The 24021-nt window shown below is 33.6% G+C and overlaps 1 protein-coding gene across 4 annotated transcripts in view; it reads left to right on the top strand.

Moving 5' to 3' along the window:
- BIRC6 (baculoviral IAP repeat containing 6) overlaps window positions 1-24021 on the top strand; it is a 193619-nt gene that overhangs the window by 15400 nt on the left and 154198 nt on the right. For all 4 annotated transcript variants that reach the window (XM_015242776.3, XM_031684939.2, XM_031684936.2 and 1 more), the window contains exons 2-9: window positions 4539-4720; window positions 6004-6141; window positions 12244-12437; window positions 14636-14747; window positions 16371-16453; window positions 17115-17337; window positions 17420-17580; window positions 21044-21102. In XM_015242776.3, coding sequence (XP_015098262.2) covers window positions 4539-4720; window positions 6004-6141; window positions 12244-12437; window positions 14636-14747; window positions 16371-16453; window positions 17115-17337; window positions 17420-17580; window positions 21044-21102 — 1152 coding nt within the window. The remainder of the gene's footprint in view (window positions 1-4538; window positions 4721-6003; window positions 6142-12243; window positions 12438-14635; window positions 14748-16370; window positions 16454-17114; window positions 17338-17419; window positions 17581-21043; window positions 21103-24021) is intronic.

Raw genomic sequence — 24021 nt, 5'->3', positions numbered from 1 at the left:
TACTTTTATTTTTACCCTTTTATTTTTCTTCAGGTGGGGAAGGTAACTAGGTTTGATTGTTTGTTTATTTAATGGAAGTACTGGGGATCGAACCCAGGACCTTGTGCATGCTAAGCAGGTGCTCTACAACTTGAGCTATACCTTGCCTCCCCTAGTTTTACCCTTTCAGAATAGTAAGTTTCTTGTAGACATCATAGAGTTGGATTGTGTGTTTAAATTCAATTTGTCTTTTCATTGGCATACTTAGGCCATTTATATTTAATGTAATTGTTAATATTTTGATTTAGTTTTCCATGTTTTATTTGTTTCCTCTTTTTTTCTCCTATTTTTGGTTTGATTTTTTTTACACTTATATATTGCTTTTGACTAATTGTATATATTTTTGTAATTATTTGAGGGCTTGCAGTATATATACTTTCCTCAGTGTATTTAGAATCAGTATTTTACCACTTTAAGTGAAATGTAGAAACATTACCACCCTATCATACCCTTCTGTCTCTTAAATTATACTGGACTTATTTATTACATCTATGTGATGTTGAAGACCATCAGACATTGTAATTTTTGCTTTCAGTTGTCTAATAGTTAAAACTGGGGTGAAGAATGATCATTTATATTTACCCAGATATTTACCATTTCTGTTACTCTTCCCTCATTCTTGATAATCGTAGGTTTACTTCTGAAATAATTTCCCTTCTCTTTGATGAACTTTTTGTGGTTCTTTTCAAGCAGGTTTGCTGGCAAAATTTCTGTTCATCTGAGAATGTCTTCATTTCACCTTCATTCCTGACGGATATTTTTGTTGAATATAGAATTTCTTTTTTGAGTACTTTAAAAGTGGTCCAGTTCCTAAAGAACCCCATGGTTTTTAATGATAAATGTGCTTTCGTTGTAATTATTACTTGTCTGTATGTAACGTATCCTCTCGTTGCTTTCAGGATTTTTCTTTGTTAGTTTTCAGCAGCTTATTGTGTCTGGCTGTGAATTGTTAACCTACTATTTTTATGGTTTCCCCTGCCCCAAAAGAAAATCTGTACTAATAATGTAAGTCATTAGTGTCAATCCAGGGTCTGTAAACTATGGCCTGCCACCTCTGTAGCCTTCAGGCTGTCTCCTGATTTTATAAATAAAATGCTACTGGAACACATCCACACCCATTTATTTACATGCTGCTTTTGCACTACAGTGGCAGGGTTGAGTAATTGTGAGAAAGACCACGTACGTGTCTTGCGAGGCACTGGTGGTATTTACTATCTGACCTTTACATAAGAAGTTTGTTGATCACTGGTATAGATGGAGGAAGTTTGAGTTTTTCTTCTATTAAATTTTTTGCTTGAATTTATTTTTAAACCATATCCATGTAGGTTTAAAAGTCATTTTACAAGTATCTTCTGTACAAAATTCTTAAATAAGGTGCAATAGGGTGATAAAAATTGGTGGTTATAGGGTATGTATAAGAGTTTTCCCCCTCTATTTAAAAACCAAAAATGGTTTTTTTGAAACTTTTCTTGAAAACTTAACAGTTAAGCAGAGCTTATCTGTCTTTGAGAAGTTTATTTTCAGACATTTTAAACTCATAAGGAAAACAAAATAAATTTCTGTTAAATAACTGGTTTATGTCAAAATAGTATGAAAAATTTTTAAAGGTAGTCTTGGGAGATTTAATTTAAATATAGGTTATAAGTTATTTATTAATATTATTTACAACATTAGAATTTTTTGACAGTGTTGCATAGTAATGCTACTAAAACCATAGACAAAGCAGTATGGATAAAAGTATAACTTAAGATACAATTTCATACAAGACTTTGAAAAGATGTTTTCTTACTGAGTGACAACCTGGCTCGAACATAGGTTTCTTGGTTTCTTCATCTCTTTTATGAACCATTATGTGCTTAAAATTGTTATTCTTAGGACTAAAAATAAATGTTGAATTTACCTCTTATTGTGAAACCTGTGCTTTTTTTCTTTCTTTCCTTTTTTTTTTTTTCTTTTTTTGCTGTACAGGTAGTCAATTCTGGGTCAAACTTAAAGCACACGTGGATTCAATTTTTAACCCAAATTAGAGAATTTCTGTCATTGGTCTAATTTCTTGTTAAGTAAGAAAAGAGTTGCTCAGACATGTAAGAAGATGAAAAGTTCCACAAAAATATTCTTTATTCAATGCAGGATATTGCTTCTTCACAGAAATCTAGGACTTGTTTAGGGGCAGGTGTAAATTGAATCTTGAGCATACTATTAGACTACATTAATAAAAGTACTTTCTCTCAAAATGAAGTTCTCAGGCTGAGCAGAAGATACAGAGAAAGAGCCTGTAGTGGGTTGCATAATCCTCTCTCAAAATTCATGTCCACATGGAACCTCAGAATATGACCTTACTTAGAAATAGGGTCTTTGCAGATGTAATTAGTTAAGATGAGGTCATATAAACTCAAAGAGCCTTTGGGGTGATATGGCTGATAATCAGTTTACTGTCTTCCCTCTGTGCAGTACAGCAGTCACCAGTTAAGAACGGTCTTCTGTAAAAACCGTGAATGGACTCATCTGAGTAAACGTGGGCCTGTTAACACGCTGCTCTATGGGCCTGAAAGACCTCTGAAGAAATTGCCAGTAGGGCTGCTTGGTCACTGTGCATTACTTTGAGTGCTAGTAGAGCATAGTGTAAGAAGTTAAAAAACAGTGTTGACTTTTTTTCAATCATGATCTATTGAGGAATCTCTAGTGACTACATATATGGAATTCTAAGGTTGCATGGAAACCCAGTTGAAAACCCTGGTGTAGAGTCTCACATTTTATACCTCTCTGGGGAAGTTTTAACAAAATAATGATTTTTATAGTTCATTACCCAATTACATGCCCCTAAAATAATAAAACAGAATTCGTAGTTTTAAAATTTTTCGTAGTTACTTGTAGGGGCAGAGCACATATGGGAAATCTCTGTGCCTTCTGCTCAGTTTTGCTGTGAACCTGAAACTGCTGTTAAAAAAGAATAGTCTATTTAAAAAAATTATAGTTAATGAATTTTGAAACTATCTTTACAATTTCTTACACAATTTTACTCTGAGTTCCTGTAATTTGTATGGTTTGTTGTGGTTTTACCTAGAGATCAGAAGTGCTAGGTAAATACTCTGATTTTATTGTATTTTCCTATATGCTAACATATATTTCAAACCTTCAGATCTGAGAATGAACTATAGAAATTCCACGAATTATTCTTTGTTTTATGTAGATAATGAATTAATTCTTAATCAATTTTGTAATGCCTCCAAGAGCTTGAGAGAACTATAATTATCTGGGTTAAGAAAGCCACCCCCAGTGTTTATTGATTATAACATGTTTTATAGTTGTCCTAGAGATCGGTGAGTTTCTCTTCCTTTCTACTTTTGTATCATTAGGTAATAACAGTACTAATATCAGGAGTGTTCTTTAGAGTTGAGATTGGAGTTTAGAATAAGCTGTACTGGCAGCAGGATTGCTTGCCCACAGAGAAGTATCTTCTCTAGTGCAATAGAATTTCACAGTTGCTCATTCTTTGAAGTCTTTTTACAGAGACACTATATTCGTGGCAGAACACTTAACATTAGTCTCCTTATAAATCTCCTTATGAATTTAAATGTAAAAATTGATGTTACCTTTTCCAAACTATTTTTTGGTATTATATTTAAGGCTTCTATCTTTTACTACGTTTTATAAGACTTCTTGAAATTCTACACTAACTTATCCTGAGAAATTTTATAGTTAGTGTATTCACTGGTTTTCCATTAAAAAATACTCTTCTTATATCGATTCAACAGAAACTTCAGGGAACATTGATCTTCATAGTTGACTGTGTTTTTTAAGTGGTGTTTAACTAGAGATTTTACTAGTTCTCTTTCTCTTAACTTAGGTTATAAACATTTTCCATAGTTTTATCTCAGATACAAAAAGCCCTAAATAAATTTTTGAGGTAATTACCTTGAAACTATCCACACTGACTTTATGCTTAATGATTTTTGCAAAAAAAAAAAGACATAAATAAAATATAGAATATCCTATTTATTTATTTATTTATTTAATTGAAATATAGTTGATTTCCAAAGTTGTATAGTATTGAATATTGAAAAATTTTTTCCACTTTATTTTAAAACAGTGTAGTGCAAAGAACTTCCCTATAACCTTTACCCAGTTACACTTACTTTATTTGTAAATATTTTACCACATTTGCTAATCGTTTCCCCACGTATACATACATATTACTTTTGCTCTATCGTGAGTAGGTTTAATATATCATGCCCCTTTACCCTTCACTACTTCTGTGTTTATTTCTAAAAACAATCATAATCTCTTTTATAACAGCAATTTAGTTTTCAAGTTCTGTTAATTTCATATTGTTATGGTAATCTACAGTACATACTCTGATTTAACCAGTTCTAATAATGTCCTTTAGAGCATTTTTCCAGTCGAAGATTATATATTATATTTAGTTGCTATATAAACATTATTTTAAATGGACTATTGGTTTTAAAATCTTAAGTATTGAATTTTTGTTCTTTTAACAGCTAAACCAGGTGGACAGGTGAAATGTCAGTATATTTCTGCCGTGGATAAAGTTATATTTGTGGATGATTATGCAGTAGGGTGTAGGAAGGACCTTAATGGAATCTTGTTGTTAGACACTGCTCTGCAAACTCCAGTTTCAAAGCAGGATGATGTGGTTCAGCTTGAATTACCTGTTACCGAGGTAAGTTGAAATCGGTATCAATATGCTTTTCTACTTAATGTCTCAGACCTATTAGCTGTTAAATGAAATTAGGATGTCTTTTGAAGATATTATATATGTACCCCTATAAAAAACAAAGAATTGACTTATTGATCACAACTTTCTTGAAATACTTGTCTTTTCTCTGCATAATTAATTGATACTTGTTAAAATGGTATGCGTGAACTGTACAGGATAAACCACTGTAACAGAGACCCTAAAATACAATGGCTTAAACAAGATAGTTTCTTTCCAGTAACAATGCAGGGCTAAGTGTAGGGACAGCTTACTTACCTAAACACTTAGCTTCCATCTCATGAGTCCAAGACAGCTGCTTCAAGTTTCATTATTTCCCAGTCTTAGGGAAAGAAGGGGAGGGCAAAAGGCCAGGGAAGCACACTGGCATTTCCCGCTCTGCTTCCTGTCCTTTCCCTTCACCTCCCTCCCTCATCCCCTTCCTCCCTTTCCCCTAGCCCCCTCATTTTTCTTGTTCTCTTTTATAAACTATCTCACATATATCCTTTTCATATTCACCCCATTAGCCAGAGTTTACTCACAAGGCCACATTAAGCTGAGGTGGTTCTTTCTTCTTTAATATTAAAAAAAAAGGAATAAATATTTATGGACAACCAGTAATCTTTGCTGTGTATCATGTTTCTTAACAATTTTAGTTTAAAACTTCAGCCATGTGTATTTTCTTGTGTTACATATGCATTACTTAATTTTTAAGTCTATCCTAACTTAAATCCTTTGGTATGTGTTGATGGTCATATCATGTGATTTGAAAGTACAGTTTTCAGATTTATCAAGATTTTAAATCATCTCAGAATATTAAAGATTATAATGCTATACTTCCTAATAAAGTGAGATAATTATTTCTGTCTTCATACCAAGTTGTTGATTATTAATTGTTTTGCATTTGGTGGATTGATATGATTAGTTAATAAAATCTGTATATTATATTTCCCATTTTTTAGTACATGAAAAGTATTCATGTGTGAATTTTAAGTACAGTATAAATGATTTCATTCCTTCTTTGGAAGGCTTTTTGTAAAAAAACCCCAAAAATCCAACATATATATACTTAGATTTCATGTTTAGTGTCATAACACTAAAGTCATCTAGTCATCTAGATTAATTAAGTTTGTTTTACAAAAAGTAGGCAAGCTTTAGTATAGTACCTGTCAGAATGAAAATATTTGTATAAGGATCTGAATTTAACATTTTCTGTTGTGTTTAATTTTTTGTGATCATCTTTTATTTAGGCACAACAGCTCTTATCAGCATGTTTAGAAAAGGTAGATATTTCTAGCACCGAGGGTTATGATTTGTTCATCACACAGCTCAAAGATGGTTTGAAAAATACATCTCATGAGACTGCAGCAAACCACAAAGTTGCTAAGGTAAGAAGGTAAAAAAATTACCTTGTTTGAGGTTATAATAAGAGAGAACACCTCTATACTTTCACCCTTCTCTGTCCTCCCCACACTGATGACTAGGATGTCTATGGGAGATGGTACTTTGAATTAAATCCTCAGGTATATTTCATTAATTCTGCGTTTTTTCTTTTAAGATCTTTTCTAAGTTATAAATGTAGTACATATAAAATTTTTATGCCAAAGGGTATAAGGTAGAAAGTAAAAGCTGTTTTTCTAAGAATAACTTCTATGTTTATAAATGTCCTCTTCTCAGTTCTTCTACAGTTGAAATTATGCTATGTACTGTGATATTAATGTCTTAGTCTGCTTGGGTTGCTATAACAGAATACCACTGACTGAGTGGTATTCTTTTGGTAAGTCCTTCTTCTTGGGTCATAGCTGGCACCTTCTTGCTGTGCTTTTTACGTGGTGGAAAAGGCCAGGGATCCCTCTGGAGCCTTTTGTAAAGCAGGCTCCACCTTAATGACTTAAGTATCTTCCAAAGGCCCTACCTACTAATACTATCCCCTTTTGGGGTTAGGATTTCAAAGATGAATTTTGGGGTGGGGGACACAAACATTCAGGCTATACCATATACTTTTTTTTTTTCATTCAAGAATGTATCTTGAGTATCTTTTCATATCAATCCTCATAGATTATCTGTATTCTTCCTAATATTTATATTGAAGTTTATTTTATAGATTTACCATGATTTTATTCCATTGATGGGACATTTTATTTAGTAAAACAGAAGCCATACTATGCATTACAACAGAGAGAATATTGTAAGGAATTGATTTAACATGTGTGTAAGAACTGGAAAAGTGAAAAGAAAACCCTGAGGTAATACACAGATGATAATTATGGGAAGCACCCTTACCTAGGTCTGAAGGAACAAGAGGTTAGGATTTTCAGAACTTAGATACTTAGAAACTTACAGAATATGCCCTGTCGGTCTGGGACTCAGACTTCTGAGGAGCTGTTGCCCATAGGTACCTGAGGAGCTTGGAGATTGAAACTTGTGGAACTGAGACTCAGATCTCTGAAGAGAGGTGCTGCTTTGCTGATGTTAATGCCTCTGAGGGAGCTTTTAAGACTGGTTCTAGGAATGCTAAAACAAAAACAAAAACAAAAAAATCTCTGAAGACAGGAAGAATCAACTGCTACCACCAGGTCCTTTGCTAAAACAATGTTAACAGCATTGACAAGTAATAAAGGAGTAAGTCTTTCTCCTCTCATCGTGCATTCCAGTTTTCATCCTGTGTTCTTTTTGTCAGAACTTAACAGTCTGGAAACTGGTTGGCAAACTGGTTTACAGAATCCCAACCCCAGCATGACAGGGAACAGAAATAAAGGGTAGGTTTGGACCTGAGAGACAGTGGTTTAGTAACTGTCACAGTCTACTCCTTCGGCTACTCAGCATCTCCATATATACTGTCTATATGTGTTTGAACTTTCGTACAGCAAAAGTATTATGTTTTTGCTTAACAAGAGGCACCATTCCTTTTTACAAAATGAAGATTCTCTCTCCCCATCCCAAGAACAGACAGACTCTAAGTTCCAACAGATACTTTATTTAAGCCTAGGTGATATTAACTACTCCTAACATTTAATTATAGTCTCAGATGTTTAGTAACAGAACTGTGCTACCTAAAGACTAAATTAACTAGAAACAAAAATTCTTACGTAAAATAATAAGTCTGTCTCTGTGTATGTATCTAAATCTATATCCATCTATCATTTATATAATAAAGAAAGAAACTCTGTGTAGCTGTATATCCCTTAGTTCTGGTCAAGAGGATATACTTGATATTTAGTGCCTCCCTATTCTCTCTACCTATTCTATATTTCCTTTGTCCTCAGCCAGCACTGTAACTAATCAAGTGTCTTTATGTGATGGAGTGACCCAAGTCTTTACTCTGTAGGATCCACATCCTCTGTGGTGCTGTGTTAAGTTGTTGTAATTGTCCTTTCACTCTTACTACTGGACGTGGAAGGACTTAGAGGCACCCTAGAGATTCTCCTGGATTGTAATTAAGTTCTCCTTGCTTCTGTTATTTAGCATCAGTCTGATTCCCCCATGTGTTTGTCATTTTAAATCATACCAGCCAATAGAATAACCACCTTTGCTTGGTGAGTCAGTGACAAGAGGAAACCCAAATTGCTGAGTAGTAGTATCAACACCTAATTCAATGGAATCGTTGTTGTACCCTTGGTGGAACATTCCTTCCTTGATGTAAGACCTCTAGAGCCTAAAGCTTAGGAGAAAAAATACCTGTGAATGGATTACTAAGTATAATAGTGACCTTGCTAGGAGAAACTGTATCACGTACTTTTTGTTGATTCAAAGCATATATATATAAAATCCTGTAAGGTAGAACTCCCACCTTTCAGGCATCTCTCCCAATTAGTACTGAAAATGAATCTTTTTTGTCAGCTCAGCTCCTTCAGTATGATACCACAGTAAGAACAGTCAGTTTCATGGACAAGAGCCCATTGTTGCTTCCACCCTTTTTTTTCCCTGAAGTGCTTTCTTGGTCAGAAGCAAAAAGCATAGTTGTGTGGAATACCTTGTTGGTACATAAGCCATTCTATTAGTCCACAGGTATTGTAATATTATGGCAGAAACATTGTGGGCGGAACAGATAAATGTACCTCTGAAGTACGTTATCTATTACAGTGAAAACAAATTGCCACCCAATCCATGACTGAAGGAATCCAATATAATCAACCTGCAATCAGAAAGCTGGCTTCTTCTTCTGGAAAATGGTGTCATATTGATGGCTCACCTTTGGTACCTGCCATTGGCAGATTAACCTGTTGTTAGCCTGCTTAGTCTTAGTGAAAGGAAGTTCATGTTGGGCCTATACATACTCTCTATCTCTGGCCGTGGCATTTTGAGGACAGGTTCATTGAGTAAGGACTGCAGTGGCTATGGAGCAAGGGTGAGTGACATTCATATAATGTGTATAAGTTGTCCATGTTGTCCATTTCCTCTGGGATGGAAGTTTTTTTTTTTTTTTAAATGGAAGTACTGGGTATTGAACCCAGGACCTTGTGCATGCTAAGCATGCACTCTATCACTGAGCTATACCCATTGCCCCCTGGAATGGATGCCTTTTGATAAGCATTCACGTATTTCACAAATATTTTTACACTCTGTGTTTATTTTGATAGGTCTGTCCATAGACTTCTACCCTTGACTTCCTTGTTAACAATCTTCCAAATGCCTGACCATTCAGCCAAAACATTAGCTACTGGCCATTAATCAGTGAAGACCTTTACTTCTGGCCAGCTCTCAATCCAAAGAGAACAGCCAGATGTACTGGTTGAAGTCCTGCCCACTGAGAAGATTCACCTTCACCACTGTCCTGACGGGACTGTGATGCTATAGCCATCAACTTTGGCATGGTATCAACATAGTGTGCAGAACCATCTGTATGTGAGAGCCAAAGGTTTTCTTCCTCAGTTATCTCATCATAAATTCCCTGTGAAGCCAACAATGTAGAATGAGAAAAGAGACATTGTAAGAGTAGATATTGTAAGAGTGGAAATCTGAGCTAACTTGCTATTCAGATGGTTCAAAATTGAATTGCCTTTTGGATTTTCTCAAGACTGATCTCTTAAAAGTCACTTGATGAAGGATAACCCTCATGCCCAATATTATGATTTGGTGTGTTAGATAACACGTAGTTTGTGGTGGACAGTTCTGATTATGTAGACATTTATCTCATGGATAAGTTATTTCTGTCAGGGACTACTGAGAAGCCAGGTGTTGTCACTCAAAAGAAGAACAGTTATAGTTACAGCATCTTTACTTATGGCAGATACTTACAGTGTCACTGAGTATGCTCATCAAGTACAAGTGGGAGAGCGTATTGTCGTTCAGTCTGGTTGTGCTGCAGAGCTTGTTGTTCTGTGCCTTATGTATTATTTGATAATTGAGTTAGAGCAGCATACTCAAGTATGCTGGACACCAGGTCCAAAATCTACTTAATCCCACCAAGCATTGTGCCTCTTTTTCATTGTTTGCTTTTACAAGTTGTAGCAACTTGTCTTTTACCTTGGAGGAAATATCTTGATGTGCCCAGACTACTGGGCCTCCAGAAATTTCGCAGAGGTTGCAGGACCCTGAGTTTTTCTCGGGATTATTTTCTCTGGCTTGCATGTTTCTTACTAATGCGTTTAAGTTTCTTGCTACTTCCCCCTTATCTGAACTAGTTAGTATGATGTTGCCTACATAGTATACCAAGGTGATGATCTGCAGAGTATTAGGTTGATCAGAATTTCTATAGACCGTGTTACGGTAAAAAGCATCAGATACAGTCCTTGGGTAGGACTGAGCAGATTTATTGTTTTTTCCAGATAAAAGCAGTCTGCTTTTGGATGGTCCTAAAAATTAGTATAGAAAATAGTATTTGACAGAATTGTAACTGCCTCCCAAATATTAAGGGATTTGTTGATTTGCTTCAGTAAAAATACTTCATCTGGAAAAGCAGCTGCAGTTGAAATCATCACCTGATTTTACAGTGCACAGTCATTCTCCTAGACCCATTTATGTTTTGCATGGGCCAAATAGGCCAGTTAAATGGAGGTGAGATAGTTTGATTATCACAGTATCTTTCAGGTCTAGTATAGTGACATTGATTTCAGAAATTTCCTTAGGATCTGGTATTGCTTTCATTTAGTAGCTTTGTAGAAAATAAAACTTCTAGGGGCTTCCACTTGGCCTTTCTTACTTTAATAGTCCTCAGAGAGGATTAGAGAAACAGCATAGGAATTTTTCCTACATTGCCTATTCTGTTTCTCTTCTAGTTGTACATTTGGAAACTTGAGAAATAACTACAAGATAGATCTGGAGATCCACAGAGTTCACTGTGACAACTTTGGGCCAAAATTCCATTAATTGTTTCACCATCACAAGTCCCCACTTTAACTAGTGGACCACAGTGATGTTTTAGTTCAGTTCAATGCTATTATCTTGTAATGCCTGAGATATCACAATATTTTCTATTTCCCTGCACAGTGACTATAGTGAATGTCCACAGGTGCCTTTGAGGAAGGTTTGGAGTGTGATTTATAGTGTATAGTTGAGGAATTGTAGGATCCTTTTTCAGGAGGATTTAGCCTTCCTTTCAACCAAGAGTCTCTGCATCTATGAACAGGTTAGATCTAGGAACAAAGTAAGGTCAGTCTGTCTCTGTCTCTGTCTCATGTAATTGAAGTCATGTTTCTGGCCACAAGTATTTCCATTAATATAGATAAGTAGTAATTTAGTAGGCTTCCTGGAGTGTATTAGGAAGAATGGAAACCATTCATAGGCTAGCAGGGACAGGATACAAAGATGAAATTACTCTATAGACTTATTTCTCTTGGAGAATAATAATTAGCATTTTTTTTTGCAGCCTGACTTTTTAAGTAATTATTTTAATACTGAATAATTGTGATTAACTTTTATTGAATGCTTACTCTCTCGGGCACTATACCAGGCCTTACTTGAATTTTCATAAGAACATTATGTGAATATAGAAGCAGGAAACTGAAGTTAATCTGACCAGGATCACATGGTTAATGGTGAAGCTGGGCTTGGAATCCAAGTCTGTGTGACTACAAGATCTATGCTTTTAGATATTTTTGCTAGATATCATGGTGACAACAACAAATACATAGGAAACTGCTAATCCAAAGTAAATCCTCATGCAACCCAGTAGTGATGAATTATACAACTATATTTTTATGAATTGGGATATTTGAGTGCCTAGTTTATGCTTAACATTGTGTTATGAGCTGGAGGAATATGAAAAGTGACAGATAATTTTAGTGATCCTTAATTGTGGATAAGATATGTAAAAAGACGTGCTACCATCCGGTTCTAAACTTTCTTTTCAGGATGATTAGTTGAGGTTTCATTTTCTACATTATTGCAGATTTCTGCTTTAAATGATAAATTAATGAAAAAATGATAAATTAATGAAGTAAACCAACTTGAAACTGTAAATAATTCTTTTTCTTACAATGTTTAAGTTACGGTTTTGGTGAAAAATGTTGAGTATGTTTTCCTTTGCTTACACTCCCATTTTCTTTCAGTGGGCCACAGTTACATTTCATCTTCCTCATCATGTTTTGAAGTCCATTGCCAGTGCTATTGTGAATGAACTTAAGAAAATAAATCAAAATGTTGCTGCCTTACCTGTGGCGTCCTCAGTGATGGACAGATTGTCTTACCTTTTACCTAGTGCACGTCCAGAACTTGGGGTGGGGCCAGGCCGTTCTGTGGACAGGTATGACCTTACTTATAAACTGATGCAACAGTGAGATTGAACTGATTAGTATTTTGGATTAACAAAGAATAACTGTAAAATTTGGTTGTGATTTAAAAAAAATTCAGAATAGTTTTGAAAAACCACTCAGATTCTTATTTCTATCAGAATACCAAAGTGAAGTAAATACTTCTTGAATTGCTATTGTTAAACAGTTTCTTTTGGTGCCTGGAAAGTATTTAAAGGAATTATAAAACTTGATTTAAAAATTCCGCCTTTGTTCCTGCTTAGTAAGTATCACAGTCAACTTACAAGTACTATGATTATTCAGTATAAGAATTATTTTGCCTTGGAAACTGACACAACATTGTAAACTGACTATACTTCAATTAAAAAAAAATATTATTTTGCCTTGATGAAATTTTTTGATCTTCAGCATAAATTTTGGTAAATTAAGACTGTGTCAGAATCTGAACATAAGAGCCATATAATATTTCCTACTTAAAAAAATGAAAAGCATTAAACAATTAGAGCAATTTTGAATTAATATTTTTATGCTGCCTGCTCTGGATTTAAACAGTGTGTTACGAAAATCATACCTCAACCATCATTTTCTTCAGTAGCGATTTATCGAGGTTCTGCTTTGTATAAAACTAACTAAAAAGTCAGTAATACATTCATTTAAAAACTTAAATGATTTTACTTGAAATAATACTTACCAAATTTTTATTAAAAGTGCTGAAGTTCTGTTTTGATAAGTTCACATTTGCCTTCCCATGTAGCATTTTACATTTTCACATTTTCATTGGATGCGAATTGTAACTTATAATAAACGTTTCTTGTCCGTGAGCCGTGCCCATCTTGAGATTATAATTTCAGAGCTGTTTTCTTTGCAATCAGTAGGAGAGTTTCTGAAGAAATCAGTGCAAGCTGTGATGGAAATTCATTCATTAGATAGGATTTTTAATGTTTCTGTAGGTGTTAAAATGTTAATTAAAATTTTTTATTTATTTATTTTTAGGGGCAGAGGTAATTAGGTTTATTTACTTTTGGAGGAGGTACTGGGGATTGAACCCATGACCTCATGCATGCTAAACATGCATTCTACCACTTAAGCTATACCTTCCACCCTCAAAATGTTAATTTTGATGTAGCCTGTGGTGTTTATTTCATTAAAAATTGAATCTAGGAACCTTATGAGGACCTTGATGAACTCAGGTTTGTTGGAGGTTTGAGTTAGGGTCTACTGGATGCTATTGCTCTTTTGTTTGGTAATGTAACTAAGTGGTCAGGTTTTCTGTTCTGAAACTGGCACAGATCCTGAAGACATCTGTAGCCTGTAGATGATAAGGTTTTTCTAATCCAACATTTTTGTTTTGTTTTGAAGTCAGAACACAACTATGAGTTATACCTAAAAGCTCACTAGCAATATTATAGGAAATCATGTTCTAATTTAAGGGAAGAACTTAAAGAAAAATATTTTTCTAGTCTTTTTGTGATGACTTTTACCTCTTTCTCTCTCCTTTTTTAAATCAGTTGCACTTTGTGTAAGGAAGGGGAAGCTTTGTTTATCAGTCCTTTCTTACTTGAAGCTGTTTGGACTTTCTAATTTTGGTGGGCTTCTTTAAAAAAGTACTCTAGTTTGTTACAGGTTCACTCTCAGCTAGCTAATGTATTTTAAAGAAAATATACGGGAAGATTTCCTTTTTTTTCCTGATAATTTCCTGGAGTGTATAAGTTTCTTGGGAAAGGATTTCTCTAGAGAAGGAACAGAAAACTGCTTTCTACTTAAAAAAAAAAAACAGAAAAAAAACTAGAATATATTTTCTCAGTATGGCTGAGATAAAACCACTGTTCCTTTGGTTGTGGTTTTATCCATTTATGTAAAACTTGTCACATTATGAAAATGTAAGTTTCTCTGCCTCTACATTTCCAGATTTTCTGCTCTCTGGTAATTTTGCAACATTGGTTAATTTAATCTACCCCTGGAATTGTTTATCAGTTGTAGCCATCTTATCAGACATTTCTTTTCCCCAACTCTTGTTCAGGGGACATTCCTAAAACTTAGAATTTTTAGTTTAAAATACAGATTTAACCTTGTCGTTAGACAGTCCCAGTTTTTGATGATAATCCAATAAATTTTTCTCTTCAGTGCTAGTTAGGAGTGTCACTGTAATTTGATGCTTAACTTCAGTTACATATAGTATATTTACTTTTAGATCATTGATGTATAGTGAAGCTAACAGAAGGGAGACATTTACCTCATGGCCTCATGTAGGCTATAGATGGGCACAGCCAGATCCCATGGCTCAAGCTGGATTTTATCATCAGGTAAAAAAGACTGTCAATTTTTTTTCAGTATGACTTTGTAGCCTTTAGTGAAATTGTCAACATCTTAATACTTTTTTGGAAATGTATATTATTTTATGCAACTTGGCTATGTGCTTGTGTGTATACATGTAATGTGTGTTTTGTTTTATTTTGAGAGTTGTGCTCTCTAGATGTGTGTTTATTTTCAGTCTTGACTTATGCATTCATAACAGAGTAGTAAGTATTAGGGTAATGCAATAAAAGCAATGCATTACAGTTACTCTTGAAAGTTTAATTTTATTGGGATGCAAATTACCCATATGCTAGATGACTATGGAAGCAGCATTGCAGATAGTATAGTGTAACCTGAATACACATGTATTGAAGAACTGATAAAGAAATTATGTAGAAAGAGAAATAATTACTCAGGGAAAATAGTCACAGTTTTATGTATGAAAAGAGGAGTGTGTACAGGGTAAAGATGAATGTGACAAAAAGGCATGAGAATGGGATATTATAGAAAGCTTCACTGAGTTAAAGTAGAGGGAAGTTAAGAAAAATGAGTTTAGATAGGCATAAAAAAACCAGGTAAAGGAAACTCAACAGAGTAGTCTAGACTGGCTCACCACAGTTTTGCCATTGCTAAAGAAGCTAAGAAGTCTAATACTTACATGTGAGTTTACATAAAGCATGCTTATTTAATTTTAGAATTCAATTAAATTTTGAATACATTGAAGTTAGTATTATAAAGAATCTTAAGAATTATTAGTTCTTGAAGTATCTTAAGATTAAATCAGAAAACCATATGTATTTGAAGATTTTATTCCAAGTTTGTCTGATTTCCAGTTAAAGATAGATTTGTTTGGAGACTAGGTATTATTATTTTCCCAAGTTAAGGATTGAAAAAGGACCATTTTTCCTAATAACTTACCTTCTTTCTTCTTATTTGGTGTAATTTCCTAAAACAGTCTCTGTGAAGTGATGCCTTGACATTTTTTCCATTGAGCTATTACCCATTGTATTTCATCTTTGCAAAGAGATCAAATCATAGGTTTTCTAGATTCTGCCACCTGTTAATACAGGGGCTGATTATTCTTAACTTCTAAAATATATAATATATTTACACCTGTAGACATAGCAAGTGCTAAGTAGAGTAAGTACTCAAAAATACTAGTTTTCAGAGGTATATTTCAGTTCAGGTTTTGGAATTTTTGTCCAATATGTCTTACTTAAAGAATGTTACATGAATTATGTTCAGTTGTTTGCTTGTCCTTTTTATTTGTCCTTTCTTATTAATAGTATGGAATTCAGTTTTTAATAATAAACCTGTTAGACTATTTCCTTTCATATACTTCATTCTATTTAAAATATTTTAGTAATATTAAAAGATGCTAGATCAGAGATTGAGTATGTGTGTGCCTCCATATTTGATTTAGTGGTTATTTGCTGATGAAACACAACTTTTCAAATAAAACATCAAATTTAAAGTATTTGGGGATTCAGTATATTGTTGGAGTCTGTTGGGATAGGCTAATTTTCTTTTTCTCAGTATGGAATTTTACCTAAAATTGTGGACTTATTTAGGAGTTTTTATTAAGAATCTATTTTAATATTGATGAACCTTTTCTGTCTATAAATTTGCAGCCTGCCTCATCTGGAGATGATAGAGCCATGTGTTTTACTTGTAGTGTATGTCTTGTTTGTTGGGAACCTACTGATGAACCTTGGTGAGTCTTGATTTTTCTGAGTATAATAGGCCAAGTTCTATAAATGTGCTTTTGAATCTTATTTTTCTGATCTGTGTATATTAATATTCTTGCTTTTTACCATCTATGTTTTTGCCTTTGTCCTAAGAGAGTGAGGTAGTGCTGACTATGATCTGTCACATCACTTGGCATATAAGATCTCTGTCTTTGACTACCCAAGACCTGTATGTGGGAGAAGAGCCAAAGAATGGAACTGGGCTCTGACTGGAAACTAGAAGGCTATGATAAAATGAAATGAAATGTACCTAACATAAAAAATTTTAAACGGAAACAAAGTAGTTATTTATATAGAGCTGTGGGAAGCCAATATGAAGAACTATCAGGAGTTTAAACAATTTTATCTTTATACAATAGCACTTATTTCTCACTTTAATCTGAGACTGGCTTTATTTGTAATCACTTAAACTGAACAGTGCTATTAAAGTGAGTGCTTAACATGTTAGAGTGATCTCAGTAAAACTGAATGATTCGGTTTATGAGTCTTTTTAATTAAAGAATACTTTAAGTTCAACTGATTGTTTTTTTTTAAAAAGGAAAAGATATCATATAGTTTCTCTTTTAGTGTATAAACTTAACAGCTTTGTTGTTCAGTAAACTTTCCCTACCTTAATTTTTTGTGAAGGTCTGAACATGAGAGACATTCCCCAAACTGCCCATTTGTGAAAGGTGAACACACACAGAATGTGCCATTGTCAGTCACTCTTGCAACAAGTCCTGCACAGTTTCCTTGCACAGACGGAACTGACAGAATATCTTGCTTTGGGTCGGGGAGCTGCCCTCACTTTCTTGCTGCTGCAACCAAACGAGGAAAGATCTGTATATGGGATGTTTCCAAACTTATGAAGGTATGTTTTAATTTTGAAGTGACAGGTTAGTAGTTCAGAAAAAAATCAGTTGTTAATTTAGGTTTCTCATTTATTTGTTTAGGTGCACTTAAAGTTTGAAATTAATGCATATGATCCAGCAATTGTACAACAGCTTATTCTATCGGGAGAACCAAGCTCAGCAGTTGAATCAAGGAGACCAACTTTTACATGGCTGGAAGACTCCTCTAGTTGCTCAGATATACCAAAATTGGAAGGAGACAGGTATGTAAATTTGTTGTAATAGTATTTATAGAAGGGAAGTGTTTTCTTTTCCTAAATTGTATGTTCTCTTAATTCTAATTAAAGAAACAAAAAATTACTAGGTCAAGAGATTAGAGACTAAATGTTTAGTTAGAAATCTGAAAGTATATGATTATGGAAAAAAAATTTCATTCAGAAACACCATAGTCTATAAAACATACTTTATTTTCTAAATCTGTGTCAATTGGAAACCCCATTGACAAATGAAATATAAATAATGAAGTGAAATCCTTGGATTAGACTTACAATTTCACCTTCTACTAAATCTTTTCATAGAGTAGTTGAATCATTTGGTTCATTTTTCCTTTTTTCATTAGCACCTTAAAATACAGAAGTGGTAATGAATAGTAAAGCAACCTATAGCTAGGTCATCTTGAAGATGACCTAATAATTTAAAACAGTAAACATATCAATAGTCAGCATTGAGTTGAGGCACAATAATTATTGCTAAAGAAAGATTTTGGTAAAGTTGCTCTTCTGGATTCTGTTCCATTCAGCTTTTCTGACAGATTCATATCTCTATGGCTGTATTTGATCTATGCAGGGCAGGAGAGTCAAAATATAATCCCGTCTCACCTACTTGTCTCCCAAGAAGCTCTGCAGTTGTAGCTCTGAACTGGGGTAGAATTATAGAGCAATATTTGTAGTATTCCCACGTAGACATAATAAAGCGTTCCATAAACCACACAGTTTGTCTTAAGCATTAGAAGCTACCACCTTTTAAGATTCTGAAGGTAGCAGAGTGAAATGGAGTCTGTGTAAATGTGATCAGATGTCCTGGTATACTGAGATCTATCATTTCACTTGCAGGGGCTTCTTGTGTTACTATGTGTGATTGGTGTTACACCACAGTCAGTGATTTATCATTGTACTTCACAGTCTTTTTGGTGGCATGCACTTTCATTAAGAAGTAATATAAAGCTTTATTAATGGAAAATTACAACATATCAAATGGGAAGTTTACCTCTGTCTAGTCCCTCTTGGTAATAGTATGTCGAAATTATGCATCAGTAATGCATGTGGTCTGAGCTCTGGGACAGACTGATTTAAAGCTTCATGGTTGTTCTCAGTTATTATAAATCCCTCTGAGAGCTTGATGGGAAAGCAATTGGCCCATCATTGTCTTGAGTTTGACTACATTTGCCAGTAGGGCTGGAAAGTAAGCATGCTTGAGTTCTGATTTTTTTTAGAAATTAGTGGAAAATTATTAATGGAGATATTGAAATTGGTATATCCTGAACAATGGCTTTGGCTTGGAAGTTTGTAATTTGAGGATTAAAAATTGAATTGAGATGTAGTTTTAAGATTGTACACACACACACCTTGGTAAAATGTTCATTTTTGGTAAATGCATATCCAGTATTTCTGGTGGACAGGTATTATCTGAGTTAGTGTGCTGGAGTTGAGCTGTAATTCCCTCTACCTGCTTTTTTAAGAGACTTAAACTCTTTGTATGGTAGAAGGACCCTTTTCTCCCAACAAAGTGTGAAATGAGTCATGCAGAATGATTACTTTGTGTTGGGATGGTAGGAGAAAGCTGAAGAGGTGGAGCTTCAAGCCCTTTCTTGGCTGTTCCTCTCCCCAGGAGATAGCAGGATTCCTGCTGGTTAGTTGTGGCTATAATGAGCTAAAACTGCCTCTTACTCTGTGGTACAAGATACACATCATAAGATTCATTCTTTAAGTGTACATTTCAGTTTTTTTACTCATATGATTTTATCGTGTAGTAATAGAAGCATTTTTCTGTCACAAAATAATCTTTTTTAAAAGACTTGAAGACTCAGAATAAAGCTTTTTTTTGCTAATTAAAATGATTATCTGGTAACATTCTTTGTACCTTCAAGATACCTGAATTCCTACTTTAAAATATACTATTATAAGATTTTATCTTTTATCTCAGTATAGCTGGGTAATGTTCGACTATTTTTCTTAATGCAAAAACTCCTTAAAAATTTTTTTTTCATTGGGGGGGAAGGTAATTTGTTTTATTTATTTTTACTTTTTTTAATGAAGGGACAGGGCATTGAACCCAGGACCTAGTGCATGCTGAGCACACATTCTACCACTGAGCTATATACCCTCCCCCCTCAAAAACTCTTGAAACCAATTGTGTCTTCTTGGTTTGGACTTCATTCTGGATAATTCCCAATCATTAATATTTCTTCTTAGGGTTTATTTTTCCAGGTTTCTTTATTATTTTTCTGAAACTAGCCAGTTAGTATTTGAATAGCTTGAGGCTAATTAGCAGCTCATCTTTTTCACATTCTTTTTGTTATTTTTAGAATTATAGCTCAAAATTGATTTATGGTCAATTATTGCCACTTGAAAAAAACTAAAACACAGAAATTTTGTCCGAAATATGTAAGCAAGTATCTCTCCACCTCAATTTCAAACATTACCTTAAGCATTATTTAGGGGAATTACCAGCTTACATTTCATATAAAATAGCATAAATGCCTAGGTATTTCAGATGAAAGTAAAATACATTGTCTCAGAAAGGGAAAATTACTTTTCCTTCCTGCGAAATGCATCTTTTAATTTCCGTAGTTAAGTATCATAATTTCAGAACTGTAGTAGATATGCTGGTTGTTAGTACAGACACGGCCTAATATTGTGCTAGAATGATCTATAATTACATCTTTTTTCTTGTCTGCTAACAATGGAGAGTGAGGGATAAAGCTGGATGCAGAGGGAGAACCTGGCAGTTTCTTGGGCACATGAGTGAAGAGCAGAAGGGCTATATATTGTCTTGTTATCTTGACTCCTAATTTAGGAGTTGTAGTTTTCCTGCTTGTCAAGGAGTTCTTAACAGCACTTCCCAAACAAGCAAAAACAAAACAAACAAACAAACAAAAAAACCCAAACCCAAAACAAAAATTAAATGCATATTTGTGTGAGAACTTACACATACATACACATTTATATAGCTATTCTATTTGGTTTTAGGGTGACTTTCCTTAATTCAGGAACAGAATAGTTGTGATTTTTACTACTGGAAACTTGTGCTTGATTTTATTAGCTGCTGCTTTTTTTTCGCTTTTTTTACCCAAACTATCCCTAGTCATACCTATTCAGTCTTCAAATTCTTACAAATTCTATTATAAATTTTTAGAGATTTCCAAACTATTTCAGGCAAACATTTATTTGTTGATTTAAAGTGATTCATTTTTAGCATTTTTAATCAGTTAGGGTCTCAGTCCACTTATATCATTTAAGCTAGTTTTTAAAAAAAATCTGTTTGGAAATTTAATCACAATTTTTACAACTCTGAAGGATCAAGTAAATAAGCTAGTTATAGTAGTTGTCTATGATGCTTATGTTTGAGATGCAAAACAGTAGTTGTAACATTGTACCTTTTCTTTATTGTCTCATCTTATATATACCTTTTTTGAAATGGAAATTAATTTTTATTTTGTCTTTTAAGTGATGATTTACTGGAGGATTCAGACAGTGAAGAGCATTCCAGATCAGATTCTGTGACAGGTATGTAAAAAAATGTTATTCTGTTTTTTACATCTTTGCATTTGTACTGTTTCTGGATAATGCTAAATATCAGTTAATTCTGTATTAGTGCAAACTCTAAATTTTCACAGATACACACAGAAAATTCAAATATTGTATATCAGAAATCTTGAATTAGTAGTATGTATATAGAGTTCCATATTTAAAATTTAAATAGCGCCTATTTGAGCCAAAGAAATTAAGATGAATTTTATTAAATCTTTGTCACAAAGGACAGGGAATTGAGATTAAACTCTTCCAAATGTGCTCAGCTTATTTGTGTAATGGGTTGTTAAATGAAAGTAACATTTAAATTAATAATTACTAATTATTTCTTATTCCCAGAAGAAAACAGGTGAATAGAGAGTAAATTTTAAGGTATAGAGTCATGGACATTAAAGAATCAAGTAAATGCTGCTTTGATAATTAACTTACGAAATGTTAAGTCTAAAGAGTGTGCCTCATATTTTAATGTAGTTATATTATAGACAAGGCATCTCAAAATAGTTTTATTATGTCAGAATTCAAATCCTAACTCACTATTACAGTCTGATTACACTTCCTAATATATGAAATAGTGATATTAACATCTGTTAATAGAATTTCGAGGATTGATTAAGATGAAAATATATAAAGCATAGTACCTGGGAAGTAGCCAGTATTTTAAAAAGTGACCGTTATTAAATTAGAGGCTGTCCTCTAATGTCAGATGTCATGATCTAAGGACGTATATGACTTACTAAATCTCTTTAGAGGAGACTTGATTTTGCATAATATCGTTGACCGAAGTTATATGTCAGAAATTAGTATAGTGACTGCTCTCAATTCTAACTTGTTGTAAAATCTTTTTTAAAGCCACCAAACATAATACTGGACTGGTTTTGGATTAACCCTCTCTTAAGGTTATTCTTAACAATGAAAAAAATCAACACAAATATAGGAAAATGCCCTGAATAATGTACAAATGTATAATTAGCTCTAGGAAAAATAACTAATTGCACTTAAAAAATTTAGTCTGATGAAGTGTGGTCTTTTTCCACTTTGTTACCCCTTTGTGAACAAAAGGACTACTACTGTAATTTTTAAAAATCTGATAAAGAATAATGCATTGGTCACTGGTCATTTGGAGACCTGATTAGAGTTTGAACTCTTTTACAATATAACTCTTGGGTCTTGTCAGGTCACTCTAACTCTCTGGGCGTCACTTTTTCTTTTGTAAAGTAAAGTGTTTGAACTAAATTTTAGTAGTATTAAAAGGTGGCTAGGGTAAGAGAAAAAAATCCTTCCAGTTCAGAATTTGTAATTGACTCATTTGAGAATTTGTTAAGTAGTAGTAGTTCACTAATTAATAGTAAAATATGTATCTTCTAAGCTAATTCTTTTATGTTGAGAGACTGTTGGTGAATTTATGGAGGCTTGTGATATTAAAGGGAGATGTATTCTCTTCCTGAAGTATCTAAAATAAATCGTAGATGCTATTCAAAACTTATATTTACTAAGTGAGTGCTTCCCATCAAATTGAATGATACAATCTGAAGAATTGTAGAGTATATTTTTAGTTTCAGAAATGTGCATGGAGACCTAGAGACTTTTGTCTGTTTTTCATTTGAAGGTTATGACTTTTCAAAGTATTTAAGTGATGTCAGAGAGAAAAATTTGGTGTTTGGTCCATATATCAGAATTAAGGATATATAACTTCTTGTGAAGAGTGGGAAGAATCTTTGGCAGGAGATTGAAGACGGATTCAAATTGAAATTTGATGGTTTTAGAAATATGCCTAGATTAAACCTCTGGAGTTTGGCTGGCAGAGCTGTGGATTGACACTACCTAAGGAAGCAGAATAGAGAAGGACTTACCAAAATGATTATCTGAAGAATACTATACTGTAGGATGTTTTTAGGTTTGTTCTGTAAAAATTTATTTTGTGGTCCAGTAGATTTGAGAAATTCTAAGACAAGCAAAGGTAACAGGTTTCCTTACTGCAGTATTGGACAGTTGTCATTGTGCCTTGTCAGTCCTCTAAGGAGAATGTACAGTATATGCTGTATCTGAGACATTAATTAGTTGGGAAGAAGCAGAATAGTAATGCCACTGTTATATTTTCCTTTTTAATGAATAATCTCATCTCACATGACATTTACTTTGATTGTCTTAAATATGTGTTAATATATGTAATTTATGGCTAATTTATTTTGTTTTAATGTGTGCATAGACTAAAATAACTTTTTCTTGGCTATTTCCTACCATAACTTTAAAAGAACAATCTGTTAAGTTTTAGTTTAGACCAATGGATAGTTATCATCCTGAAGATTTATTAGTGTATTACATGTTATAAAAATCTGACTATCAACTTTCAACTTCATACCTAAATTAGTAAAATAAAGTAAATATAAATATTAAATGCCAGTATAAAGGTTGCATGTCAGTATAGTTAAATGAGTGGGTAAGTGTAAACAAACAGCTTTATTGGTACAATTAAGTTAAGTTTATAACTAAAGTTTTCTTCTGCTTAGCTGGAAATGGATTTAGTTTTAGACGATAATAGTGATCATTATATGAAGTGGGATCACTGTCAGGAAATGGGAAGAAACCAGATAAAGCTATCTAGGAGCATTTTGAAGATATTGTTAATTGAAACGGTTGACAAAAGTGGGGGAGTGGTGAACAGAGCTTTTATTATATATCAGGTGTTTGATATTCCGTGATTCTTTGTTGCTCATTCCTTTACTTGGGTAACTTTCAAACTTTCATGCAGTCACCTTGAGTTATTTTATACTTATTTCCTTACTCTTCTTTGTTCTTCTCAATCTAAAATTGTAAAGCCAATTCCAGTTTTCGTGGTCTTTCTGCAAGTTACATAGAGTGAACTTTACATTATTGTTGCTAATATAATTAGTTGTT

Source organism: Vicugna pacos, chromosome 15 (assembly GCF_048564905.1).
Source record: "Vicugna pacos chromosome 15, VicPac4, whole genome shotgun sequence".
Taxonomy (NCBI): Eukaryota; Metazoa; Chordata; class Mammalia; order Artiodactyla; family Camelidae; genus Vicugna; species Vicugna pacos.
The sequence above is the reverse complement of the archived record's forward strand: the minus strand, read 5'-3'. Positions and strand labels throughout refer to the sequence as shown.